Here is a 25,949-nt window from a genome sequence, read left to right on the forward strand (position 1 = left end):
GGTTGTGACATACTTTGCCTCCCACTCGTCTACTTCTGTGGAAATTAAAGTACTGTCAAATTGCTCAAGTTCTTATTGAATTTGTTCATAATCATTAAAATAAGAGATTAATTGCTCCTTTTTTATTTCAAGAGTACTGATCGAGTCACAGTCTGGGTTTTGCAGCACCCAGTTATAAGTACGAGTGATTCTAGCCTTTAAACTAGCCAGTCTTTTATTTGCACCCACTGTCAAGTCTGGTGCTTCTGCACTTTCCATAGGTTCTGTCATTGTGAATTTGATATACTATATGTTAAATATAGAGAACTGAGATAAGAGAAAACAGTAAATAAAACATATAATTAGGTTAAAACCTAGTTAAACTTTACAAATTATGAGAACCGAGTGGTTTTTGTTTACATGAGTAGTTATTGTAAACCAATTTACAGCTTTGGATTGAGTCAGAGCTACTTTAAGCTATACTTAGCTAAGAGATTTATTTAGAACACCTTATTAAACCGAGATTAAAACCTTATTTTTTGCACATGCACCAATTTAACACAATAGTTTATAGCAAAGTTATTATCCTTATGAATCCAAAAGAGTATTTACAAAGAGTTTGGAACGAACTTACCAATAAGTCCTTGAGAACACGAGCACTAACCGAGCACTACGCATTAACTAGCGATTTGCGATTTTCCGTACAATTTTTTGTCCACTTGGAAAACTTAATTTAAATGAGAGAGTACTGTGTACTAGGAGATTTGGTTACCAATCCACTCTAGGAGAGACCCAGAACATTAGGAGGAACCGGGAACTTTAAACAGGAAACAGCAGCAATCTTTACAACATAAACTGAGTGAAGTCGATGAATATATCCGAGCTCGTAGGACCAACAAATTTGGGGAGGTTTTTTACTGCCCCAATCACTTGTAGCGCTCTCCTATGTAAGGAGAGACCTTACTTACAAATTTAAGGATTTAAGAAGAACTGCTCCACCATGGGGGCCGATTACTGCTTCACTCAACCGCCTTCAATTTCTGCAGCGGTTTTTTGTTGTAAAGTTAAATTAGTTCAAGAGAAAACAACAAAGTTCAATTTTGATTTGCTGCGAGCGTGTCTTCCATCTTACAACTGAACGGAGACGATACCGCGAGACGGCTTAAAGGCGACTCGCTGAGAGGTGACGAGCGACTCACACAAAGACGCCGCGCTGGTGGCGGTTATTTATAGAACATCAAAAGGCTGGTAGCGGCATGGTAGAAAAGCGACGTTGCCGCGGATTAACTTATTTTAAATTGTGTTGAATTTATAGTTTTTATCTGTTGTAGAATTACAACAGTATTTCATATCAATAAGTACTACACCCTAAACATTATTGCAATCAGATTAGCCACTATAAAACATCATAATATACTACATCAAATATTTAATGTAAGACCTCATTTTTCTTTTAAAAGACACTTCCGGCAAATGTTTCAAATTATTTGGAATCCTGTTGTAAAGCTTCGCTATATTATAAATAAAAGATCTCTCAAAGATAGACGTGGAGTGACGTGGTATGGTTATAGAGCCTTTGTCGCGAAGATCTAAGTTATGTATTTCAGTGCGAAACTTAATTTTTTTGTATAAATATTCTGGACATTTCCTTGCTATTATTTTATAAACTAAAACTATTGAGTGATAAATATGCCTCTCATCCATTCTAAGCCAGTTCAACTCTCTTAATTTAGCCGATACTCCCTGTTCCCTGCCCCGCAGACCCCCAATTAACCTTACGCAATGATTCTGTATTAGTTGGATACGGTATTTATCTCTTTCTAGCAAACTTGGTCCATATACTACATCTGCAAAATTAAAATGGGAAAGCACTAAAGAGTCGCAGAGCATCCTTTTCATTGAAGTTGTTAATAAGTGTCTTTGCTTAAATATAAGTTTTAAATTGATAAAGGCTTTCTTTATACACATATTAATGTGTTGAGTGAACCTTAAACTGCTATCTAAAATTAGGCCCAAATTCTTAGCAAAATCGGTGACAATAAGACTTTCGTCATTTAACGTTAATTTAATATTAGGTAATTGTGAATTTTGTGCCCTGTTTCTACCAAAAAGTAAGACTTGAGATTTAGAAGGATTGAGCTCTTAACAATGTTTCTGTGAGATTGAAAGAAGCGTAGATAGAAAGTGAAAAGCACGTTTGTGCTAGTATTTTCAATCAATAAATTTGTGCTTAGTTTTTTTTTTCTCTAAGCGAGAATTAATAATATGAATTGCTTAAAAAGTACAAATAAGATTAAAACGAGATTAAATCAGTTGAAGAGGCGTTCCTACTTCTAGAAAAAAATCAGAGATTTAACGAAAACGACGATATAAAAAAAGAGTATCCTCGTTACTCACAATTTATTTTGTTAAATAGAAATTAGTGGCGTTCGAAGATTTTTATGGATATTACAATAAAAAGTCATTCTTAATAAATAGTTCAATGTCTATTTATTTTTTAAATCCTTATAAATTAAGATTTCTCTGCAACAACAATTACAACATATACCTACATTGCAACACTTTTTTTTTCGAAGCGACAATTGCTTTAAGTAAGTAAATAAAAAAATTAGCGGCATCGGTTAAGGAAATGTCTAAAGTTAATGCAAAATAAAAATAAATCTATTTGAACATTCATAGAATAATAGCATATTCATACACAATTATATTAGTAATAATGGTTATAAAATCAGCAAAATGAAGAAAAAAGGAAAAAAGTTGGCGTTTCCTATTATCACGATTAAAATGAGTGTGCTAGGTAACAGAATTTATTTTCCAATATATGCACCCATTTTCATTATTCTTTTCATGGTTAGCTCTATAGATATTGAAAGTGAAAAGCATTATTTTAGAACACATTAATAACAATCTGTTAGTGGCAAACAAAAAAACAAAAATAATTTATTTTTTAAAATAAACACAAGTTAGTGCATAATATCTTAATCCTGGAGCACTATTGACTTAAGTCTGTGTGCGCATCATGTCTAAAAGAATAGGGAGTGGGGACGGCATATACCAAGAAATAAAACAACATTAAGTAGCTACTAGTGTTATTACAGTATTAACACAGTACATAGGGATTGTGGATCTAACACATTGTGCTAGAAAGGAAAATATATGTCTTGAAAGACAAAGCCATGTTGAATGTGGCGATTAAAACTATGTTGAAGCAATATTTCAATTTATTCGTTAACTGGGCAACATTTATCCGCCTTTAGTTTATTTCTGGATTAGTTAAAAAATATATAAAAGAGATTAACGTTTAATTAAATTACCTTTGGGAAATACTTCCCCTTTTGCAGAATAATTAACTGATTTAAATAGGATTAGAGAGACTCTTTAAAGCCTTTTTTTAATCCATAAAATCTATTTGCTTTGGTATATAAAGTAGATCCTAATTTAGTTTTTTTATTCATTTACAAATTTTTATCTTATAATGCTAATTTTTCAAATAATTATGTCGTTAACTAGATCGTATAGATAAAATGTTGCTTGCATTGGTTTTACTTAAAATTGAAGTTTAAGCACATATCTTATATTGTGCGATTAACTTGCTGATATAGTTAAAGCTTTAATTGTTCAAACTCTTTTAAAATTTTTAAATTTTGGTATTTAGATAGTATATTCGAGTTTTTATTTCCTTATTGCATTTTATTTTGGAAATGGTGAAATACAAGGTTTCAGAAAGTTTTGCACTTTTATTTGATTTATAACTTTATTTTATTTAAGTCTGTTTATATCAAATTGCGTACTTTTTCGCAATGAGTAAATCCATACTTGGAAATGTATTGTCAGAATTGACAGATGCAATAATGAATCGGATTGATGCCTAACAACGTGCGTTTTGTGTTTGTAGTTTTTATGAATTAAATTATTCCTCCCTTCGGCGTCGATGTCATAATACATCACAATACATACACTACCGCTCAAAAGTATTTGCCCACCATGTATTCTTTTTAATATTTTAAATATGATACAAAAATCTTATATTTATACCTATATTTAGATTGTATCTCTTTTGTAAATTGCATATATGCTTAAACAGCATACCTATCAACTATAAACACTGAGTATTTAAATATAGTCTTGCAAATAACAAACAATGTAGTGAAAATATGCACTTCTTCTAAAAAAACTAATCTGTTTACAGCTCGTTTCCGATGAAATTTGAAGCATTTAAAGGTGTTTAGTCTTCAAGAATTGTGTTACAATTTTGTGTAACATTGGTAAAGAATTTCAAGGCGGACTGTCGATTATAATGTTAGGAAATTCACCAGAAAAGGGACTATTAGTAACAAACCTCGCTCGGGAAGGCCAAAGGCAACAAGTTCAAAGGAGGATTTAAATATTAATTTTTTTTCCGCCCCTGAAATCACAGCAAAAATCAACAAGGAGTATAAAAAAGTGGTCAGTGTTTCGACAGTAAAACGGCGACTTTATAATGCTGGTCTTAAAGGACGTTTAGCGTATCAAAACCGCTCCTGAAGGATGTTAATAAGAAGAAAAGACTTGAGTGGGCCGAATCACACAAAGAATGGACCATTGATGACTTCCTTCTGGTACTCGAATAATTAGGGAAAACTTCATCTTTCAACATGACAATAACCCCAAGCACACGGCGAAATTGTGCAACCAATATTTAGGTCAATTACAAAGGCAACATCTTCTGAAAGTTATGGTGTGGCCCCCACAATCACCGGACCTCAATCCTATCGAATTACTGTGGGATGAACAGGATAGACAAGTGCGAAAATCATGCCCCACATCAAAAGAAGACTTGTGGAGGATCATCCAAGAAGAGTGGCACAAGATACCTCAGGAAACTTTGGACAAATTAATTAGAAGACTACCGAAACTCTGTGAAGCTGTTATTAAAAATCGAGGCGGACATGTAGATGAATCCAAAATTTGATTTTCTTAAATTTAACTAATTGAAAAATGTATTGTTTAAAATGTATTCATTTTGTTATAAATAAACCGTTTCATAAGAATAACTGATGGGTTTATTATTTTTAGTTATAACTTTAAAACAGTCATATGTGGGCAAATACTTTTGAGCGGTAGTGTACATGCTCTTCATAACGTCAATAAACCACTTAATACCAATCTCATCAAATTTTGGATAAATAAATTTGAAGAAAGGGGTACGAAAATATTCACCCTCCTAGACTTCTATGAAATGTGTGCACTAATCAAAATATTAATCGTGTTCGTGATGAAGTTACCCAATATCTACACAGACCAGTACGAAAACATGCTGCTGTTCTCCAGTTACATAAATCTAATATTTTTCGCATGTTGAAGAAAGACCTAAATATACGTATATCCTTTTAAAATTTAGATCGTGCAAGAATTAATGGAAATAGATTATCATATACGATTGATGTTTGCCAACCACATGTTAGAAGGATTTGATAACTTTGACAGACAATTTTCCTCTCGGACGAGATACATTTTCATTTGCTACGTCAATAAGCAAAATAGTCGTTATTGATCAAAAGAAAATCCCCGAGAAAAACATCAGTCTCCACTACATAAGCCAAAAGTTCCTATTTGGGCAGCAATTTCTTCCAGAGGAATAATAGGACCATACTTTTTTGAAAATAACAATTGGCAAACAGTAACGGTCAATTCTGTCCAGTATCCGCAATGATTCATGATTCCCTGCCCTCCAAACCTTTGATGGCTTTATTGAGTAAAATGGGGCTACTTGTCATACATCAAATACCGCAATTGATTCTGTAAGAGCACTGTTCTCAAATAAACATATCAAAAAGAGGCGAGATTGACTGGCCCTCAAAAAGTCCTGACTTTGCTCCAAACGATTTTTTTGTGAGGCTATATAAAGAGTTATGTTTATAACAACGCCCCAACAAATTTGATTCAACTTAATAGTCATCAAGAAATTGAAGTCATTACTATTGAATTATGCACAAGGGTAATGGAAAATCTATGTCATCGCTTGGAAGAGTATCAGTGGCGAAATGGGCGACATAAGGTTAATGATTAGTTAGCAAAATATGGAAGGAAAGTGCAAAACCCGTTGGGACACATTGTATATCATGGTTAGATAAAAGAAACAAAACGTACAAAGTTTCTCTCTCTTCGTTTTGAAACATCATAATTAGAACACGATCGCATAAAGCATTAGCGTATTTTTCATTGACGTCATGAGACAGCAGATTTGAAAATAAATTGTTTGGTATATTTGGTAAAAGTAAATTATGTTTAAAGATTTTATGTTTGTAGGTTAGTGTCGACAAGTAAAATATATACAGTTTTTTTTCTAACTAAGAATGACACAAAAATAAAGGGTAAAAGGTCATAGGGTTATTCTCTTTTCAAAGCAATATATAATCTTTTTGCAATATTCACAATATACAGGTAATATTATGTTTTAATACATAATTATTTCCGCATATCTTTTACTCAATCACACAAAATCCATCTAGATAAATAAGGTATTAATAAATCTCTTATTTAATTATATAGGCGTTGTATAAAATCTAGATAATACTTCATTTACTTAGGTTTATTTAGATAATCATATTAACATCCAAATTGCTTAACAGGTTGGCACACAAACTCTTTTTAGTGCAGATTATTGAAATTATCCACTAATCTCAATCAATTAGAGTATAATTTTCTCAATAAAATACAAACAGAAGCAACAGAATTTAATTCACAATAATTTCAGTCGCTTCCATTATTGTGTTCACGGCCTATAGTACGAACAAAAATTGAAAATAAAAAGCGCAGCTTTAGAACATGAAAATATGTCGGCATGGCGAAGGATATGCGAACCAAAGTTGAATAAAGCGATTTGCGCAATTGTTCTGTTTTTTTTCAATAAATGGGTTTTACTCAGGTCAGCGTTTAGTTTTTCGCTGAAAACGAGAATTGAGGAGAGTGCTAGAAAAAGCACAAATAGAGTTAAGGCGAAATTACATTATCATTTGGAAAAACGTCCGCATTTCCAGAAAAATATATAAATTTACATGGAAATTGAGGGATTTTTAGGATCACGATTGAGAACAATGACGGACACCTGGGGGGAGGGGGTTGGGAGGAGAGCTACAGTTGGGACAAACAAGCCTAAAGTTTATGAAAAGAATGTTATTATTAATGTAAAATAAAATTTAGTTGGGACAAAAATAGAAATTTGTCCCAACTAACCTAACTAATTATCCTGAATATCTAATAATAGACTAATAATAGAGATAGTAATAGACTAAAGGTCTATTACTGCATAGTAATGTATTAATACAGTTTCATTTCTAACTAACTATTATAGGATATTAGGATTGTCCCAGCTATAAGTCTTTTACTGTATGTAATTAATAACTTTACAGTTAGGAAAAATAAGCTTGAATTTCATTTTTAAAAAATTATTAATTTAAAAATAAAATTTAGGTAGGTCAAAAATTCAAATTTTGTCCCAACTAGGCTAAATAACTATCGGGATTATAATAACTAAATGTCTATTACTGCTTAGTAATGTATTTTTAAGGCAGAAGGATACACTTAGAATACACTTTCACTATACACTAAGGAATACACTTTCATGCCTTCATAAATCTAATCAAATCAGCTTCAACATAACATTGTGTTACGTGGCTCGGTCGATCCTCTTTTCTTTTTCCGACATTGGTCTGCCTGAAACATTTCGGGAAGCTTTCAGCTATTTTCATGAAAATATTAAAACTCGTCGTCGTCAGACTTTTGATTTAGTGTACTGTATTAGGTTTTGTGATAGATTGAGATTTAATATGGCTCTTCGTTTTTTCAATGAATGTTCGAACGCACTTTAGTGATGCATAGTGGCTTACCTTGCTTCGTTGAAGTCGGGCTTGGTAGTGCTACCAGTTCATCGTTTTTTCCATATCAGGCACTCACACTTTAGGTAAAGTTTAATTTAGGTTAGCTGTTTTACAAAACCTACTTGCAAATGTGTGTAGATACTGCTGCGCGTACTTCCTTCCAATTTTTTGGCAATGCATTTGGCCTGCATGGCGCAAGGTCAGTAAGGTTACAAGCTCGCAAAACAATGTGCGTATTTTTGCGGAAAAACATATTTTAAATATAATGGTTAATTGTTAAAGAACCATCCTATTATTTCCCAATTTAAACATTCCGAAAAATAATTACAAAAAATAAAAATATTCAATATTAATTTGATGGATATCCAACAGAAAAGTTGAAGCAGTTTTAATCTTCTTCTAAAATGAACTGATGAGTTTGGCATCTAATTATGTAAAAAATATAGTTATTAAAGAGATAAATGCGACATCGTTCTACACAGTTATGGCGGACCATACACCAGATGCAAGCAACACGGAGATTCTATCTATACTTGTACGCACTGTCGATAGCAAAAGAAAGGTTATTAGGTGTCAAGACAGTAACAGATAAAACAGGTGAAGGTACTGCTACGTTTCAATTATATCTTAAAAACAAATAATATTGACTTATCGAAATTGGCATTTCAATCCTATGACTTTGTTTCTGCAATGTCCGGAAAGTTTAAAGGGGCTCAATAAAAAATAACCGAAAATATAGGTCATTATGTTCCACATATGCCGTACCAGGCTTCCAGGCACACCGCACAAATACTACGGCATATTGGACTTGTTGAGCATAGCTGCTCAGCAAGTCCAATTATGCCAGATACATTTAACTTATTGGAGGATTTGTACGTATTTTTTAGTCAGCACAAAAAGAGCAGAACGCCTTCGATCTAAGATTAGTGGATGTTGAAAACGCTATTGGATTAAAAACTTCATCCATATGAACAGCCAGAGCTGAAAGTCTAAAAGCTGTAAACACGTCATAAGAACCCATTGTTGAAGACCTTGACGACAATATTAGTGATCGTTTGACTCTAAAACAAGGACTAAGCATTGGGATTAAAAAAACGTTTAAAATCATTCGACTTTCTCATTTGGTCGACTTTCTTGGGTTAGGTTTAAGTAAAGTGTGAGCCACTTTATTTAAACCCTAATAAATGTGATAATCAGGACATAATCGGACTCCATGAGGAATTAGGTCACTTTGAGTTATGATGATTCACATTTCATTGAATTTTATTGATTTCCCCTTATAGTATGTGGCGTTCCGATTATTTGAATTTCACGTTAAATAAAAACAGCTTTTATTTACTAAACACACTTATAAGTACAAAGTATAAAATTAATTGTAATACCATTGTTTGTGTCATCAGAAAGTTGAGGAAGAGAAGTAATTCTCTCCGAATCTCCGCCTTGCGCGGCGCTGTCCTCGCGCATAGTGACGTCGTGATGTGGAAGCGATGCGGCATTGCCAAATGATATACGTCGACCGGACACCCCTTCAAGATATTCGGAAAAGAATAATTTTTTAAACCAGAATCAATACACTTAGAAAGCTTTTCATGCTAATTAAACAGTCTCTAACAGTCTAATGAATGTCAACTATTATCCTTTGTAGCAAGAGCATAGTTTCTGCAAAAATCTAGTCCGATTTAGCTGTTAAATGGACACCGCTGACAAATGGAAATAAAACAATGTTTTTCTTTAATATATTTATTATTTACTTTTTTTCTGTTTTTTTTTTCCTGAAAAAGAAATTACTTAAAATGATATACATAATATACAATAATTTATTATAACAGACATTATATAAATTAGAATTAATCTAAAAATGTTTAAAAGTATTTTCTTAGCACTGAACTACCCTAATTTTAAACAGATTAGAAAAGGTTGTCAATATTTTTGTGCAATTTTCTCATTATACATCTAAAGGCATTCCCATTAGGTTAATAATATCCTCATTTTAAAAGCGGTGCAGAGACTATTCCTGAAGAACTTATAATGCTGGTGCTATTATAGATACTTAATTAATATCAGTTCAACGGCAAAAGAATTTCAATTTAAAAATATTATAAAAAATATCGAAAAATTTTCTTCTCAGAACAAAAGGAAGTACCAATCTATTCCTATGCAAGAGAACACTCGTTTTACGGATTAGATGGGTACCACTATCTAAGAGGCTGAGAAAATCATATAAAATATGCCTAAGGAGGAATAGGTCAAAAAGAAGCATAGTTAAACTAGATTAACGTTAACTGGGACCAAGAAGGGCAACTTTCTTTACCTCATATAGATGATACGCTGGATAGATTCATGGGATTGTAAATATTCTTGATGCTGAATTTAAAGAGCAGATTCTCGTAAGTGGAGTTGGCTCCTAAATATCGACAAAAGACAGGATTTATAGTTGGAGCTTTCATACAAACTTACTTGGTCTAGTTTAACCAGCTTTGTAGTAGGAGTCATTTAAGGACCGCATCAAAAATCTAGAAGAAGTTTTACTTCTGGATTTATCCTGTCAGCTCTGGTGGCCAGGGCTTCGATGCATATGAGCTACTTCTTTAATTTAATTTGTTTCTATTATTCTTTCCTCAGTCAGCTTTATGACTGGGGATGAACAAAACTGAAAAGCAATTTCAGGTATGTTGTCGTGGCAAAGAATATTAGATTTAAATAAAGTTAAATATAGCGATTGAAACTATTTTGGATATTGGTCTCGTTTTTTCGAAAACCGATTGACGTTTATGATATCTGTGTGAAGTGAGAATTCATAAATTTATTCGATATTTAAAGAGCACATAAAGATTAGAGCAAAATAAAATTACGATTTAAAGATATATTACGTTACTCTTTAAAAAAAATACAAATTTAAACGGACATGAGATTAGCACGGTCTCGAAAAATGGCTCCATATTTCGCCAACTCGCTTGCACAATTTAAACGTAATTGACATTAGCCCCTTAAAACCGCTCAGGGTTCTGCCACGCGATTTACATACACAATCTATTTTTAGTAGCTCTCAATTTAATTTATTATATTCACGCGCTAGTATACTTCCCAGTTTCCTTTTTTTCAGACACATTTAGTCAACTGCACATTAGATATATATTTTTTCATAAAACACTTCTGGATTCATCCTGTGTTAAGTCTAGTCGGAGTCACACTTGCGGACGTTTACGAGTGAATTTAAGTGTTTCGGTGGATTTTAACACGGTTTCGAGCCATATCGATAAACTCTTTTTTTTTGGTGGGTTAGAAAAACAAATTCACGGCTAAAATTCTGATTTCATTCAAATTAATTCAAATCTGCGCTTTCAGCCATATGTTATATTACGATGTTCCGCAAATGCAAAATCCTACCTATTATTCATATTCTTTAATTCTTATCTTCAGAAAGGGAAAAAAACCGCTTTTATGGTAGATTGTTCAGTGCCTCTGCCACTTTTGAATTATGGAAGCTGATAAATAATTATAAAAGTACGACTATGGAGAACTAGCTTGTAGTAGGAACATTGTGGTAGAATAATTATTTCGAAGGTCATAAGTTCGGGAATAAATTTTCCAAAGGATTCGAGTTTCTGATAAGATATAGCTGTTCTAAGGATTACTTTATAACAAATTGTAAGATCGTCATTTGATTAAAAAGAATTTTGTTTGTGTTATCTGTACCCAATTCCGATAAATCTGTAAAATAACCACGGGGCCTAATAAAATATGCCAACATTTACATTCTCTTAAATCTGTTCATCTAGGAATGCACGTAAATTCCCTTCTACCTCCAAAATCGAATTATTTCCTAACTGGCCAACTAACAGAGCCAAAGCGACCACAACGATCATATTTGCAAACACCGGCAAATTCAATACATAGGTTTTAGCGGGAAATTCGCCACAGGGCCGAACTATGAGCGTGACGGTATCGGCAACCTGTTCCGACAATCAATCACCAGCCTGCCCTTTGGCATTACCCTATAATTAGCCTAAAAGGTAATCAAAGTTGCGAGGCACGTCCCTTTTGTACGCTCCAATACCTCGTGCGTACTGTATAATTTTCCATTTTGGAGAGCTCATATATTACGAGTTAATAACCGGAATGGTTTTAGATAAATATTTGACTATATGCAGCGTATAAAATAGTTCAGTTATGTTTTTAGGAAAATGCTACGTATTGAATGTATTAAATGCAGTCGGATTTGTCGACGACTACTACCAACAATTACATTTGTACCATTTTTTTAATAGTGAGACAATATCTATGGGAATGTACAGAGTATCCCAAATTCAAAGGTGGTCGTATCCGGGTAAATATCGGTTAAAATATTATTATATACATATATATTCAGTTCTTTCGTTTCAAACCAAAGCACTCTTAATAACCCCTTAAAAAATCAGGTCAATGTAGATATGGAACAAGACGTTTTTTGATGTTTGGCAAAGTCCTGTCAATCATTTCACCTTCAGCTAACCTCGCTTTAATATGTCAAATGGAAACCCGCATCGTGTGACACATTGTAAGCAGCATTAAAATGTCTATTCAACAGTGCCAAAAAACTCGGTTGACGTACCAGCGAATAGTGACCTAAAACGTTTGGTAATAATGTATATTTTATCAACGTCATACTTTAATATGTCAAATGGCTATTCTATAGTGTAATAGTATATAAAAAATTTAAGTTTATAGACTTATAAATATTAAGGGTGTAAAAAGATTAAGTGCTCAAAAGGTGCTCCGTTATTCGCGAGACAATTATATCGGTGTTAAAATTCCTTACGAACATTGGCAAGTGTTTATCCGGGAATATCTCTACATTCGGGAGTGATTCGATTCTTTAAATCATTAATATTTTCAGGTGGGTTTTATAAATTTTGCTTTTTAAATACCCCCAAAGGAAAAAGTCTTGTAAGTCTGGCGACCGTGCGGGCCGTTCAATTGCACTACTCCTGCCAATTCACAAAGTGAATAGTAGAAAACCCTGAAAAGTGTTCATTAAGTCACTCTTGAACTGTCAAAGCCTAGTGCGGAAGAACTCAATTTTGTTGGAAATACCAATTATAGCATAAGTTATTTTCTCGCAAATAATAGATGCATATTTTTAAAAATATATTTGAACTAATGAACTCTTTATTATTATGCACTCAAACTAAGAGAGGCAGTGATTAGCAGAGCAATGTAGTAAACTTGGTTGCTTGTTGACGAATTTAGATTAAATTAATGTAAGATAAATGTATTAGTCCCTTTAAGGAACTACTCCAATATTAGTGTTAGTGGTAGTTACTTTTAATTTGTAACCCTACATTGGTGAGTTACTTCTTTATTGATTTAAGTCCTAAAGTCTTAAATCATTTTCTTTTCGCATTTCAAATTAAAGTGAGTTCTGATGAAGGGTGCAATAATCATTTACTATACTGCGATACAATGCAATACTTTGACTCCATCTCCAAAATTCAAATCTTAAATAAGCGAAAACACACAAAGTCTCGATCTCGAAAGTCATATAATAAAATTAATTTTTAAAATGGTTACATGTTTCGCTCAAAGAGTTGAGCATCATAAGACCTGAACAGCGAAAGACTAATAACACACATCTGTTACCAATCAGCTATATGATAATACGTGCTAGCTATATGATATGTGAAATTGTTTCCTTCTTACATCTGATCTAATACCTTAATCTCTGCACTCAAAGAAAAGCGTGGAAAAGGTAATGAGTGTAAGTTGGTATATATTTCCATGAGATATTGGCTCTAAAGAAATAAGTCCTAAATATATAATAATAATATACTTAGTTCAATTTCGAGAATACCTGAAAAAGAAGATATACAGGGTGGAATTTTTTGCTGGAATAAATTCAGTATTAGGGATTATTAGAGCCTATTTATTTGTTAAAAAAATAAAGAAACACGTGTCTCTTTATTTTCGGTTTGGCGCATTTTTTGCGATCTATTTATAAAAGTTACCCTCTTTTGAGGGTAGAAACCTCTCCCAATTTTTTTTTTCAAACAGAAAACATGAAATTATGTTTATGTTTCTTCAATCATGAAGCTGGTTGGAAAGGGAATAAAAAAAGAAATATGATTCACTATTTACATTTGCATTTTGGCAAGCTAGAAAGCCAAAAAAATAATAAAATGTTGCCATTTTAGCAAGTGGATTTTGCCTGCGCGGAATGTCTAAATAAAAAGGGAAAATGTAATTCATAAAGTTTTTTGTGTACTTATTTATCTGTCGCATTCCAATGGTCACTTTATTTTTAGTTTGGCAGATACGAATAATTTATCTGTTTTAGTATTTTGTGCAGTTTGAACCATTACTTTAAATAAGAAGTATTTTCATACAAAAATGGGTTATTTAACTAAAAATTGAAATTTTAATGGTGATTGGCTTCGGAGACAAATCGCGTACACAAGCACCTTCATTTCACGAAAGACACCATAATCCATAATAAATTAAGCAATTTCCTAAAGCACCATCAGCAAAATTGAAAAAGCGAATTATCGTGAAGTGGGCCACGTGAGCCATACCAACAGTAAGGATGAAGACACGGGATTAAATGTTTTACTGACTCTCCAAGAAAATTATAATACTCCAGATCGACAGGTTGCAAGAGAATGCAACATAAGCTATGCGTCTGCATTAAAGTTAGAAAAATCAAGTCAAATGCTTCTTTATAAAATGCAATACGTACAAGATTTACTAGAAGATGATTCGGACCGTCGTCTTAGTTTTGTAAAGTGATGATGAATGCACTTGATCAGCTTTCAGCAGATTTGGATTGGGATCTTTTTACAAATGAGTGTACTTTTGCACTCAATTATGAAGTCAATAAACAGGACTGTCGATATTGATTCACAGAAAACCCTCACTGGATACGAGAAACACACACTCAGCGTCCGCAAAAACTTAATGTTTGGCATAATTGGCGACCAGGTCATGGCCCAATACACCTTCCGGCTAACTTAAATGGCACTACATATTTAAAATTTTTGCAACAAGAGCTTATGCCAGTTTTGACTGCTTTATTTCCTGATCAAGCAGAAGCTGATCTTCATAATGATCGAATATGGTTTCAGCAGGATGGTTCTCCGCCTATTACGCCCAAAACGTGTGACACTTCTTGAGTGAAGTTTTTCCAAACCGCTGGATAGGAAGAAGAGCTACCATTGAATGGGCGCCAAGATGGCCGGCCCTTAATCCCCTGGATTATTTCCTTTAGGGTCACCTAAAAACGACAGTTTTATGTAACAAGATCAGAAAATTTAGATGAACTTAGGTATCGACTTACATACAAAATTTGCCAAATAACTCCAGTTATGATTCGTAATGTCAAGAATTAATTTTATTTTAGATTAGGGTTTTGCCAAGAAAAATTAGCAACATTTCCAACAATACTTACAATAAAATAACTTTGTCGAAAAATTCGATTTTTATTTCCTTCTAGCTTCCTAGCTTATCAAAATGCGAAAGTAAATAGTGGCTCATACTTTTTTTTATTCCCTTTCCAGCGATCACATAACATACCTTCACATTTCAAAAAAAAAAAAGATTGAAGGTGGTTTCTGCCCTCAAAAGAGGGTACATTTTATAAAGACGCCAAAAAAATGTGCCAAGCTAAAAAAGTGACCCGTGTTCCTTTATTTTTGCAACAAATAAATAGGCTCCCTAATACTGAATTTATTCCAGTGAAAAATGCCACCCTGTATATAATCGCGCATATTCAGTTAACTGGTTTGAGTCATACCTTGTCTTTCTTTTGAATTCATAATTCATCAAGCTACTAAAAAAGTAAAATTGCAATAGAACTTCCACTGCTTTTCTCCTAATGTGCAGAACTGCATCATGTTTTTTATGTTCTTTCCTTTAAGAGAACTTTTGTAAACCTGACATTGCCAAGCTCTAAAACTAGAGGAAACTTGTGCTGAAAAACTCATCGTTAGAGCATATCCAAGGCATTCGATGTCAAAATTGTTGTATAAATTAAATACCGGCTTTAGCATATATCTATTAAAAGATTCCAAACAATCGTTGAGTGATAAAAATTGCTCCAATATTTGCAAGCCTATATCTTTTTGGTTTTAAAACTATTTGACAGTTTTATGGTTAACATCAAAGCCGTGATATAAAATACACCAAGTTATACAAATACATACTTTAATCAAGAATACTTTGATTAAATTTGAAATATCGTGTCAATAATTATTTGAGTTATTTTAACGCGTTAACTATTTTCACCAATTTACACTGCCTCTGTTTCTAATATTAGTTATTAAGAATAGTTGTTTATGATTATTTTTTTTATATTAGAATCTATATAGAAAATGTTCTTGCTCTTCATAATGATAATAAATATAACAAATTGACTTTTTAATGATCCGTAATAGTCGTAATATAATGCAAATTACGCGGAAACACAGAACCTACCAGCATATTATTATATTTAGGATGATTCACACCTGCTTTTGCAGATAAAAATAGCAAATCTGTAACTCATCCAGTGCAACTAATGCACAATCCAGACTCGACGCAGGCCATTAATTTAATCAAAAATAAAAAATGACGAGGGATAGGCAGCCTAAGGAGAGAAATAGACTTCTAACCGATTTATTTATTATCGGGCTGTGGCAATATTTATTCGAAACTCTAATGGCATTTTGTTTTACAAGTTGTTTTTTCGTTGTTTCGTTAAGTTTGACTTGTTGCCAGAAGTTACCTATAAATTTAAATATTAAAGTTTATTCTTACAAGTGTATAATAGTTTGACTTAGGCCGGATGTTTCGAGGTTGCCAAAACGAAAACTCATCTCAAACCGGTTTATTTAATAATAAATTATAAAATTTCATACATTTATTGTTGCTGTAATACATTTAATAGCAATAGATCATTTCAACTATTAAACACTTTAGTTTAAAATTATAATCAGAAACAGTTGATATGAACTTTTAGTTATTAGTTGTGATTCTCACACTATAATCTCTGCATTAACAACCTTTTAAACAAATACTGATTTTTTTCTGGTAAGTTGGTCTTTTACGCATACTGTATTTTAATATTCCTGTTATTTTCTATTTAGTAGTAATTTTATGGTACAGAAAATGCATTTCCTATGCTATAAAACCAACCCAATGAATTTCAAATATCAGCTTATGTCCACTTTGTTCAAGATAGTACATAAGAGCCCAATTGATGATTTACGGAAGTTATAATTTTTAATTTGAGAGTAATTAAATATAAGTAAATAATAATTATGTTAAATACATGATATACGTTATATTAAATATTTTAATTACGAATAAACTTTTCTTAACACGTTGATCTATTATATAAGTTTGTTGGTAATAAAGGAATATTATCTTGTATTTTATTATTTAGAGAAAGGCGCACAAAGAATGTGCAGTACCAAATGTGCCGTAATATTCATTTATTTGTTTGTTTTAGAATTTTTATTTTATTACCTCGTTTAACATTTATTCTATATTTTTCCAGTTTTCATTTTATAGCTTTTTTATTATTTATGACGGCTTGTTTGGAATATTTAATAGCGTCTTGTAGCGGAAACTAACTAAAATTTATTTATATAATATTCCGTAATATTTTAGTATATATTTCCTCTCAAATAAGCCCATTGTTATTCTGATATGATGAAATAATCAAACTAAATATATTCGAAGCAAAGTGTTTAATAATGTATTAGCAGAGCGCTTTCGGCGTGTGAGCCATCAAACTAACTAAAAATGAATTGAATATGATTTTTTTAAATATTTTTATATAGGAAAAAGAATTTTAATAATAAATATTAATTTCATCAAGTACTCACATATGAGTTATGCACAGGAGTCTCACATAGTGGAAAAAAACATTGCCACAAATTAAAACAACATTTAAGACTACAAATACAACACCACTAAATGTAAAAGGACGTGAAAGACCAATATTTAAAGAAAGGGGACGTTAGTTCCATGTTTATGTTTAAATGGTGTTAAAAGACAAGAAACAAAAAAGTTAAAATAGGTTACAGTCATCATCCTATTCTCAACTTCAGAATCAGCGTCAAACCTATTAAAAGTATATTGAGTTACTTATTATATTGGGTATTACGTCACTTATAGCAAAAATCAATTTAGAAATTTTTATCTCACACGCTCAACAATTATTGAAAAGAAGAAGAAAATAGACTTATTCACGTATTTAAAAGAAATATGAACTTAAATCTATAACGATACCGTTCGATATACTTAATTTAATTTAAGTTCAATAAGTTTTAAATACAATAATTTACTTGAGGTATAATAGATTTTTTTTACTATATACCTAGGAGCTGAGGTTCAATCTATTAATCTCTGAGCTCGTTTCTTCTTTTCAATATCCTACCTAACTTTGTTATGAATATTATAATTAAAAAACGATAAAAAATAACAAGACCTACTTTTTTAAAAATACCTAATTTGAACCTATAAATAAGATAAAACTAAGATATAACTACCGAAACGTTGGTTCAAATTAGGTATTTTTAAAAAAGTAGGTCTTCTTGTTATTTTTTATCGTTTTTTAATTATAATATTCTTAACAAAGTTAGGTAGGATATTGAAAAGAAGAAACGAGCTCAGAGATTAATAGATTGAACCTCAGCTCCTAGGTATATAAAAAAAAATCTATTATACCTCAAGTAAATTATTGTATTTAAAACTTATTGAACTTAAATTAAATTAAGTATATCGAACGGTATCGTTACAGATTTAAGTTCATATTTCTTTTAAATACGTGAATAAGTCTTATTTTCTTCTTCTTTTCAATAATTGTTGAGCGTGTGAGATAAAAATTTCTAAATTGATTTTTGCTATAAGTGACGTAATACCCAATATAATAAGTAACTCATTATGAATTCGTCACAACAATACAGATTTTACTTATATTAAAAGTATAGTGACGAAAACTCGATCTAGAAACATTGACTACAAAATTGTTCGATCATAAAACAAAATTGTGGAAAAAACTTGATTTCAACAGTGTATTTTGTATGGCTAAAAAGCCTAAAATCAGGTTGGAATTTAAAAAAAATCCTTTATTAATAGCTCTAGGCTAGCATCAATTTTATACATTGATTTAGCTATATAACAATTAAAGTTTTAATATTTTGCTTACATTCCCTTTTAAAGTTATTTATATTATTACACAGTTTTTACATAATCCGGCAATGTATAACATCATTGTATTTTTTTAAACCTTTAAAATATTATCTATTTTGACCTGCACCTGACAGGGTAAATTGTGTATGTAAAAATTATCTTTTGATCTTGTATTGTGTTGATAAATGTCACTAACAAACTTACAGTTTTCTACTAAAAGACTTGGTATTAAGTGGTGTAACATTTTATAAATAAATATCGTTGTGTTGTAAGTGACGGTCTGTCTTACGGTCAACACATTGGCACAGTTTAACATTTCTGTTCTCCTTGTATAACGACTGCAACGAAAAATAATAAATATAAATCGATTTCGGAGTTATTCATTAAAAATAAGAGTTGAACGAAAGCAAAGATGAGGAGCAATGATTGTCTTGTACATAGTTAATTTGGCCCACACACTTGAATTTTTTGACAGACGACCTAAAAGATTGATTTTTTTTTGCTATTTTATTTGTGATGTAGTTAAAATGGTCTGAGAAAATTAGATTTTCATCAATTATACAACCTAAGTATTTAAACTTGTTGACATATTCTATAACTTGATCGCTAATTAATACATCATGTACTATGTTTAGATTAGTATATTTATTTTTTTATAATCATGGATTTTGTCTTTTGAATGTTAAGTTGTAGACCATTGTTGTTTAACCACTTATATATATTTTTAAGTTTAGTATTTAAAGTTTTTATTATTTCTGCCCCTAATAATAAATAATTGTGTCATCTGCAAAAATTTAAATTTATCACTTACAAACTACCTTTACAATGTCATTTATGTACAATATAAACAAAGTGGGGTCCAAGACTGTTCACTGTGGTACACCATAGACTGTTTCTTTGGTAGAGGAGAATTTTCCATTGAGCTTGGTCACTTGTTGGCGATCCCAGTAGTCCCTAAACCATTTGAGGATAGGCTCACCCATGCCATACTATTGTAGTTTCAGTAGTAGCAACTGTCATGGTTTCAAAAGCACGTTTGAAGTCCAAAAAGACAACGTATTAGTTTTCTATCATTCAATGCTTTTTTCCCATTAAAAAAACTGTTTCTAAAGCAATTTCACATGAATTTTTTTTCTGAAACCCGCCTGGTATACACTAAGTATATTATTTTCTTCTATATATTTTATAATTTGTTCATTCACGTACATCTCGAGTAGCTTTTCATAAGGTGGGACCATGTTTATAGATCGAAATTCCTCACATTTGTTTGTCCCACTAATTTTCTCAATTGGGATAACAGTGGTTAGCTTCCAGTTTTTCGGAAGTTGCCAGACTCCAGGCTTTGGTTAATTACATTCAGCATTTTGTCTCCAATTACTTCGAATCAAATTTTTAAAATTCTTACGGTAATGTCATCGGTGATGCTTTTCTTATATCATCCATAAGGCTTATAATATTTCTTAGTTTAGATAAGTCTAACTTGCAAAATTGGTCTAGCTTATGTTCACACATTGTATTTTGTATAACATCTTCATAACTTTTATTTCTGGGTATAATTTCTGCTATTTTTTTAATACTATCCAGAAAGAAATTATTAAAACTTTCACGGATATGCTTTTCTTTAACAATCACATAATAAATATTATTTTTGTTATTTATTTAAATATTTCCCTTTTATTTTCAACATATCCGCTATGGCTAATTAGTTTTTTTTATGATTTCCACATTTCAAATTTAAAATTAAAAAAATTTCAAATAGTTCGGAAGATTCCGAAGGAAAAAAACGAAATCTGGAAAAATCTTTTTTATTTTTTTATGACGGTATTTAAAGTCGTATAATAAAATAAGTAGCTTTGTTAAGGGCACTTTTTCTCCTCTATAAGATGGCGTTTTCAGAATTAAAATACGATGTTTAATTTTTGAGATACCATCAACTTTTTTTTTCAAATACGGTTCTGGATTTCTTTTACCTTATTTTGTTGACCTACATTTTTATAAAACCTATGACGTATCAAACTTTTTTATTTTCAACCGATTTAACAACAACTGAGATTTTCCATAATTAAAAAAAAGTTCTTAATATGGACCTGCTTTTATTTTATTTTTCTTTTAATTATAAGTATCGACTTATTATTAATAAAAAACGAATGCAACCCGTATATTTTTGCAATTGTCAATTTTATCAACAACTATCGATAAGCTGGCGAATGTAAGCAAATTTGGAGGAAATTCAACGCGTTGGTATTTTTTGATCGCCAATATTAAAACAAAAATAAAAAGGGGGCGTTGAAATAATCAAAGATGGGCTTTGCTTGCCGTCAAAATACGACATTAGAGTTCAACGTTCCGATTGTTTTTTTAATTATCTCTAACAAAAATGGTATTATTTTCAGATGCAGAAAAACGCGATATGATTCGTATCTATTATATTGATAATCGAAACTCACAAATTGCATGTGAACAATATTTACAAGAATATCCCGAGCACCGACGACCTCACTAGTCATTATTTAGCACGTTGGATAGAAATTTAGGTCTTTTTGGCAGTTTTATGAAATTATAATATACCATAGTTCTTAAAAAAAAACAAGCTAAGAGCGCTCTCTTCTTGGTTTTAAAGTCACGTGACTTTAAAACCTAATATTTCATTTTTTTTTTTTTTAAATCAATAATTATTTCCTAAATAAACCCCAAATACCAAATTTCAATCAAATCGGACGCATTGAAAAAAAAGTTTTGATAATAATGTGACCTTGAAACTCAATATTTTAAAAAATTCTTAAAAATCAATATTTGTATCTCAAATAAACCTTAAATACCAAATTTCAATCAAATCGGACCCATAGGAAAAAAGTTTTGATAGTCACGTGACCTTGAAACTCAATATTTCAAAATTTTGTTAAAAATCAATAATTATTTCCTAATTAAACCCCAAATACCAAATTTCATTCAAATAGGGCAAATAACAAAAAAGTTAATAAAACAAAAAGATAATAAATAATCCCACATAAAATAATACCGATTAGATTTTTTTTATCATTAGGATTCACTGTGTTGTAATTTTTGTCTAGCAAAATGCCTTATATAGACCACTGTGTCGCATGAATATTATAATAATACACGGTAAATTCTAAAACGTCAAAACTTTGCCGAATTATTACAGCTAAAAGAAGACGATTTGGTCAAAGATATACATATATTCGGATTGTCCTGAGTCTCTGAGTATTTCCATACCAATTCCTGAAAGTTTTGAGCTATTTTAAGCATTTTATTAATGAAATAAAGAAGCAAATCCGAGCCGATTCATCCACGTTGACGCAATGTTGTCAAAACCACCGTAAAAGTCCGCATTAAAATCGCCCGAAGATGTCAAAATCGACCATTTTCACACGATGTTTTATGGTATAAAAAAAGGTTTATACCTTATGATTTGTACATGAAAAAATAGTATAAAGTCTTGGGAACAGATTAACATCAATTCTGGACCGATTCTAATTAGTTTTAGTAGTTAAATTTCGATTATAAAAAGGGTTTTTTTTTCGGCGAAAATCGCCGTTTTCGTTGCTATGGAGACGTTGCATGGGTGGCTTTGAGAATAGCCATTGTGCAGGGTAATTTTTAGTGATTTTTCGTGCTTTAAAAAAAACTACTTTTAGGGTACTTGTAAAAATAGCGAAAAAATGAAATTTTAGTATGTTATAGTAAAATGAATGGCTCATCTGCTCGATTGGTTTTGGTTTATCAATCACATACAGGGTGTGCACAATTAATTTCCAAAGTCAAAAAATTTAAAAAAAATCATTACTGAAAAACGGTTTTACTTAGAAACGGGTTTACTTACGGTTAATATTGTAAAACATTCTCCTTGTTACATGCTGCAAACCGCCCATAAGTCATTTAGCTCTAGGTGGCGCCACTAAAAGTTATTAAAGTTAGAAAAAAAAGTGTGAAAAAAGTCCTTAATAAAAATTGTAGTTCTCGACGAGACGAACATATCTTTTGCGAGTCATTATTTCTGGAAAGATACCGTTAAACCGTCAGAGGGGCTAGAAAAATATCACACATGTCTGAAATTTTGGAGGTTAAAAAAAATACTTCCCGTATGCTGAGAACAACCAAAAACTATACCGCACTGTCTCACGTGAACTCTAATCGAGTTTCATAATATTGAAAGAACCGGTGCGATCTGTATCGAATTAAGAATGGAAAAATTGGGCAAACATTTTTTTTTGACTTTGAAGGTATCTTTATCCTACACAAAAAAAAAATGAAAATTTGTAAATAATCGGGTTATAGGCTCATATTTCTAGATTATTAAAAAGTAAACCTCTTTTCTCTACCCCAAATATCAACAAAGTTATAAGCACTTTTGACCGACGGGCATGATTTTTGTGCGAAAACTCTCCTGCGGGATAGCCCCTTTATTTGAGCTTCGCTCTAATAAAAATAGGTATTGACCATATAGAATCCAGATTAGCCAAGAACTTAAGCGAGGAAACAGCGCAAGAAGGCTTGAATTTTGCAATTGGTTTAATGCAATGTTATACGAAGATAAGAATTTTTTTGAATAAGATAATATGGATAGATGAGTGCAATTTCTCTACTAGTGTTTTTTTAACAGAAATAATGAGTATTATTATGCAGTCGAAAATCCGTATCAAAATCAGTAAATTCGACGACAGGGACGGGAATCGTTTAATGTTTGGATTGGGCTATATGGAAACTGTAACGGAAATTTGAATATAATAGAAATAGCCCTAGTAAATTTGAATCTTGTAGAGAGTGATCTTGTAGAGGATAAAAAGTGCCCTTAACAAAGTGTCATTTATTTTATTATACAATTTTAAATAACATTATAAAGAAATAAAAAGATTTTTCCAGATTTCGGTTTTTTCGATATTTTCAGAACTCTTCGATTTTTTTAAATTTTAAAACGGCTTTTTGTTAAGTATTAAATTTAGCAACTTTGCCATAATTTAATCGACCTTGTATCTCTTACAGTTTTGAGATCCCAATTATCAGGGTCGAATTTGGGCCTACCTGTACAATATATATATATGTGTACCATGATTAGGTATACTTTTCTTTATATTTATTTTAAGTGTGATTCATTAACCCTAATGAATATTAGCGTATTTTCAAAAATGTCTACTTTGCTAAACTTAATTTTAATATTTGTTCCAGACCCGTTTCCGTCGGACCCTCACCGATTCGATGAGCTGAGCGGCGGTGCCATAGCACCAGGCGGGTTCCCGCCTCATGATGCGCCGCCCTTCGGACCTGGGGCAGTAGCCGCCGCTGCGGCGGCGGATGTTTTTCGAAAGGGCGGCGCCGCACCACCCGCTGCAGCAGGTGCAGACTTCAGGGCGGCCGGAGAGGCGCCCCGTGCCAACCCATTCCAGCAACCCGGAGCAGTGCTGATGGTTTATGGGCTGGACCCCTTGAGGACCAACGCCGATAAATTGTTCAATTTGATGTGCTTATATGGAAACGTAGCCAGAGTAAGTGACCTTTATTATACAGAGTGGCGCATCGAAATCGAAACAGAGGTATTTACTGACAGTTTAGTTTTATTTTTTGGAAAAACACTTAGACCCGAGATTTTGTTTTCGAGGGAGGCACAAGTTTGATGATAAATCACGTAAATACGTAGATTCCCTGAGCGGGGATGACACCACCAAAAACTAAAAACTATCAACTTTGCATAAGGCATAGTAGGGTTGATTTTACTTCTTATCCCTCCTTTATCATATCTTCAAAGGAATGTATCGAATTACCAATAACCCTGTATATGTGAGATATAAGAAAAGGGGTATCAATGAACATATCATAGGTTGTTGAGTCGTTTCTTCTATAGAGACAAGTTGTGGAGACTTACTCCGGTTACCGGTCGGTAGTTTCACGATACCTTTGGTAAAATTTTACGGGAATAATTACTGAGATTGAGTACTATAATTCATATTTATAGTGAATTATACACCAATATACTCAAATGCATCCGTCATACACGAAGTGGTTCCCATTCCTGCCACTGAGAAGTTTTGGTGTTAGTGAGCAGACATATTTTTAAATATAGCGATCATTCAAAATTTATTTGGAGAAATAATACTGTTATTAACATTTAAATAACGCTAATGCCATTGCAGAATAATCAGGAGATATCAAACAGTCCAGACTCATCCTAAAATTAAAATTTAATATTTATTTTCAAAACAACAATTACTTTCAAAGCATTTCAAGGCTCTATGATAAAACATTGGAATGAGCTTGCTCCAGAACAAACTGAAGAGAATAGAGACTTGAAAATACAGTTCTTATATGTTCGTTATGTTTTTTTGCTGTGCCTATGATTGGACCTAAATTACTCTAAAGAAGCTGAAGTTTGATTACCAGTAACTAGGAGTGATATATGAAATGTTGAGAGTCACAAGTGACAATCTTTAAGTGTTTTTTCAGCACTGTGTAGTGCCTTAAACATTAAAAAGTTATTAAAATAAGTAGATATTAAAATTATCGTAGTAACTCTGTATCAAGTTTGGTCAACAAGGCATAAGAGACTTTTTAAAGACTTTTTATATAAATCCTGTCATTGAGTGCAAATTTTAAAAACCCGTTAAAGGAAACGTGTGCTCAACAGTAACTAACTCTTTTATAGCACATGCCTTGGTTTATTATTTCTGATAGTGTCACATCGATATCAACGATTATTATAATATTGATATAAAAAAAGTTGATGTTTAAAGTGAAAATAAACCAATAATGTCGGGTTAAATTTAAGACGTTTTTAAGCAAACTTGCTAGACTCTGTTTAAAAAACAGGCTTAAGTATCTCCATTCAGCTACTTCCATCTACCCATATGTTTAGAAAATTCGAGAAGGGATTTTGTGACTGCGTGCGGGTTTTCTTTAGCCCAAAAATTAATGTTGTGAATATGTCTTGGCATCTCTGGAAACACATTTTAT

At 31.9% G+C, this 25,949-nt stretch overlaps 1 protein-coding gene across 2 annotated transcripts in view; it reads left to right on the forward strand.

Annotated features, from left to right (window-relative positions):
* Nucleotides 1-25,949, forward strand: part of LOC126739447 (heterogeneous nuclear ribonucleoprotein L) — an 840,569-nt gene that overhangs the window by 770,633 nt on the left and 43,987 nt on the right. For both annotated transcript variants that reach the window (XM_050445127.1, XM_050445137.1), the window contains exon 7: nt 24,171-24,487. In XM_050445127.1, the coding sequence (XP_050301084.1) occupies nt 24,171-24,487 (317 nt within the window). The remainder of the gene's footprint in view (nt 1-24,170; nt 24,488-25,949) is intronic.

Source organism: Anthonomus grandis, chromosome 1 (genome assembly GCF_022605725.1).
Source record: "Anthonomus grandis grandis chromosome 1, icAntGran1.3, whole genome shotgun sequence".
Taxonomy (NCBI): domain Eukaryota; kingdom Metazoa; phylum Arthropoda; class Insecta; order Coleoptera; family Curculionidae; genus Anthonomus; species Anthonomus grandis.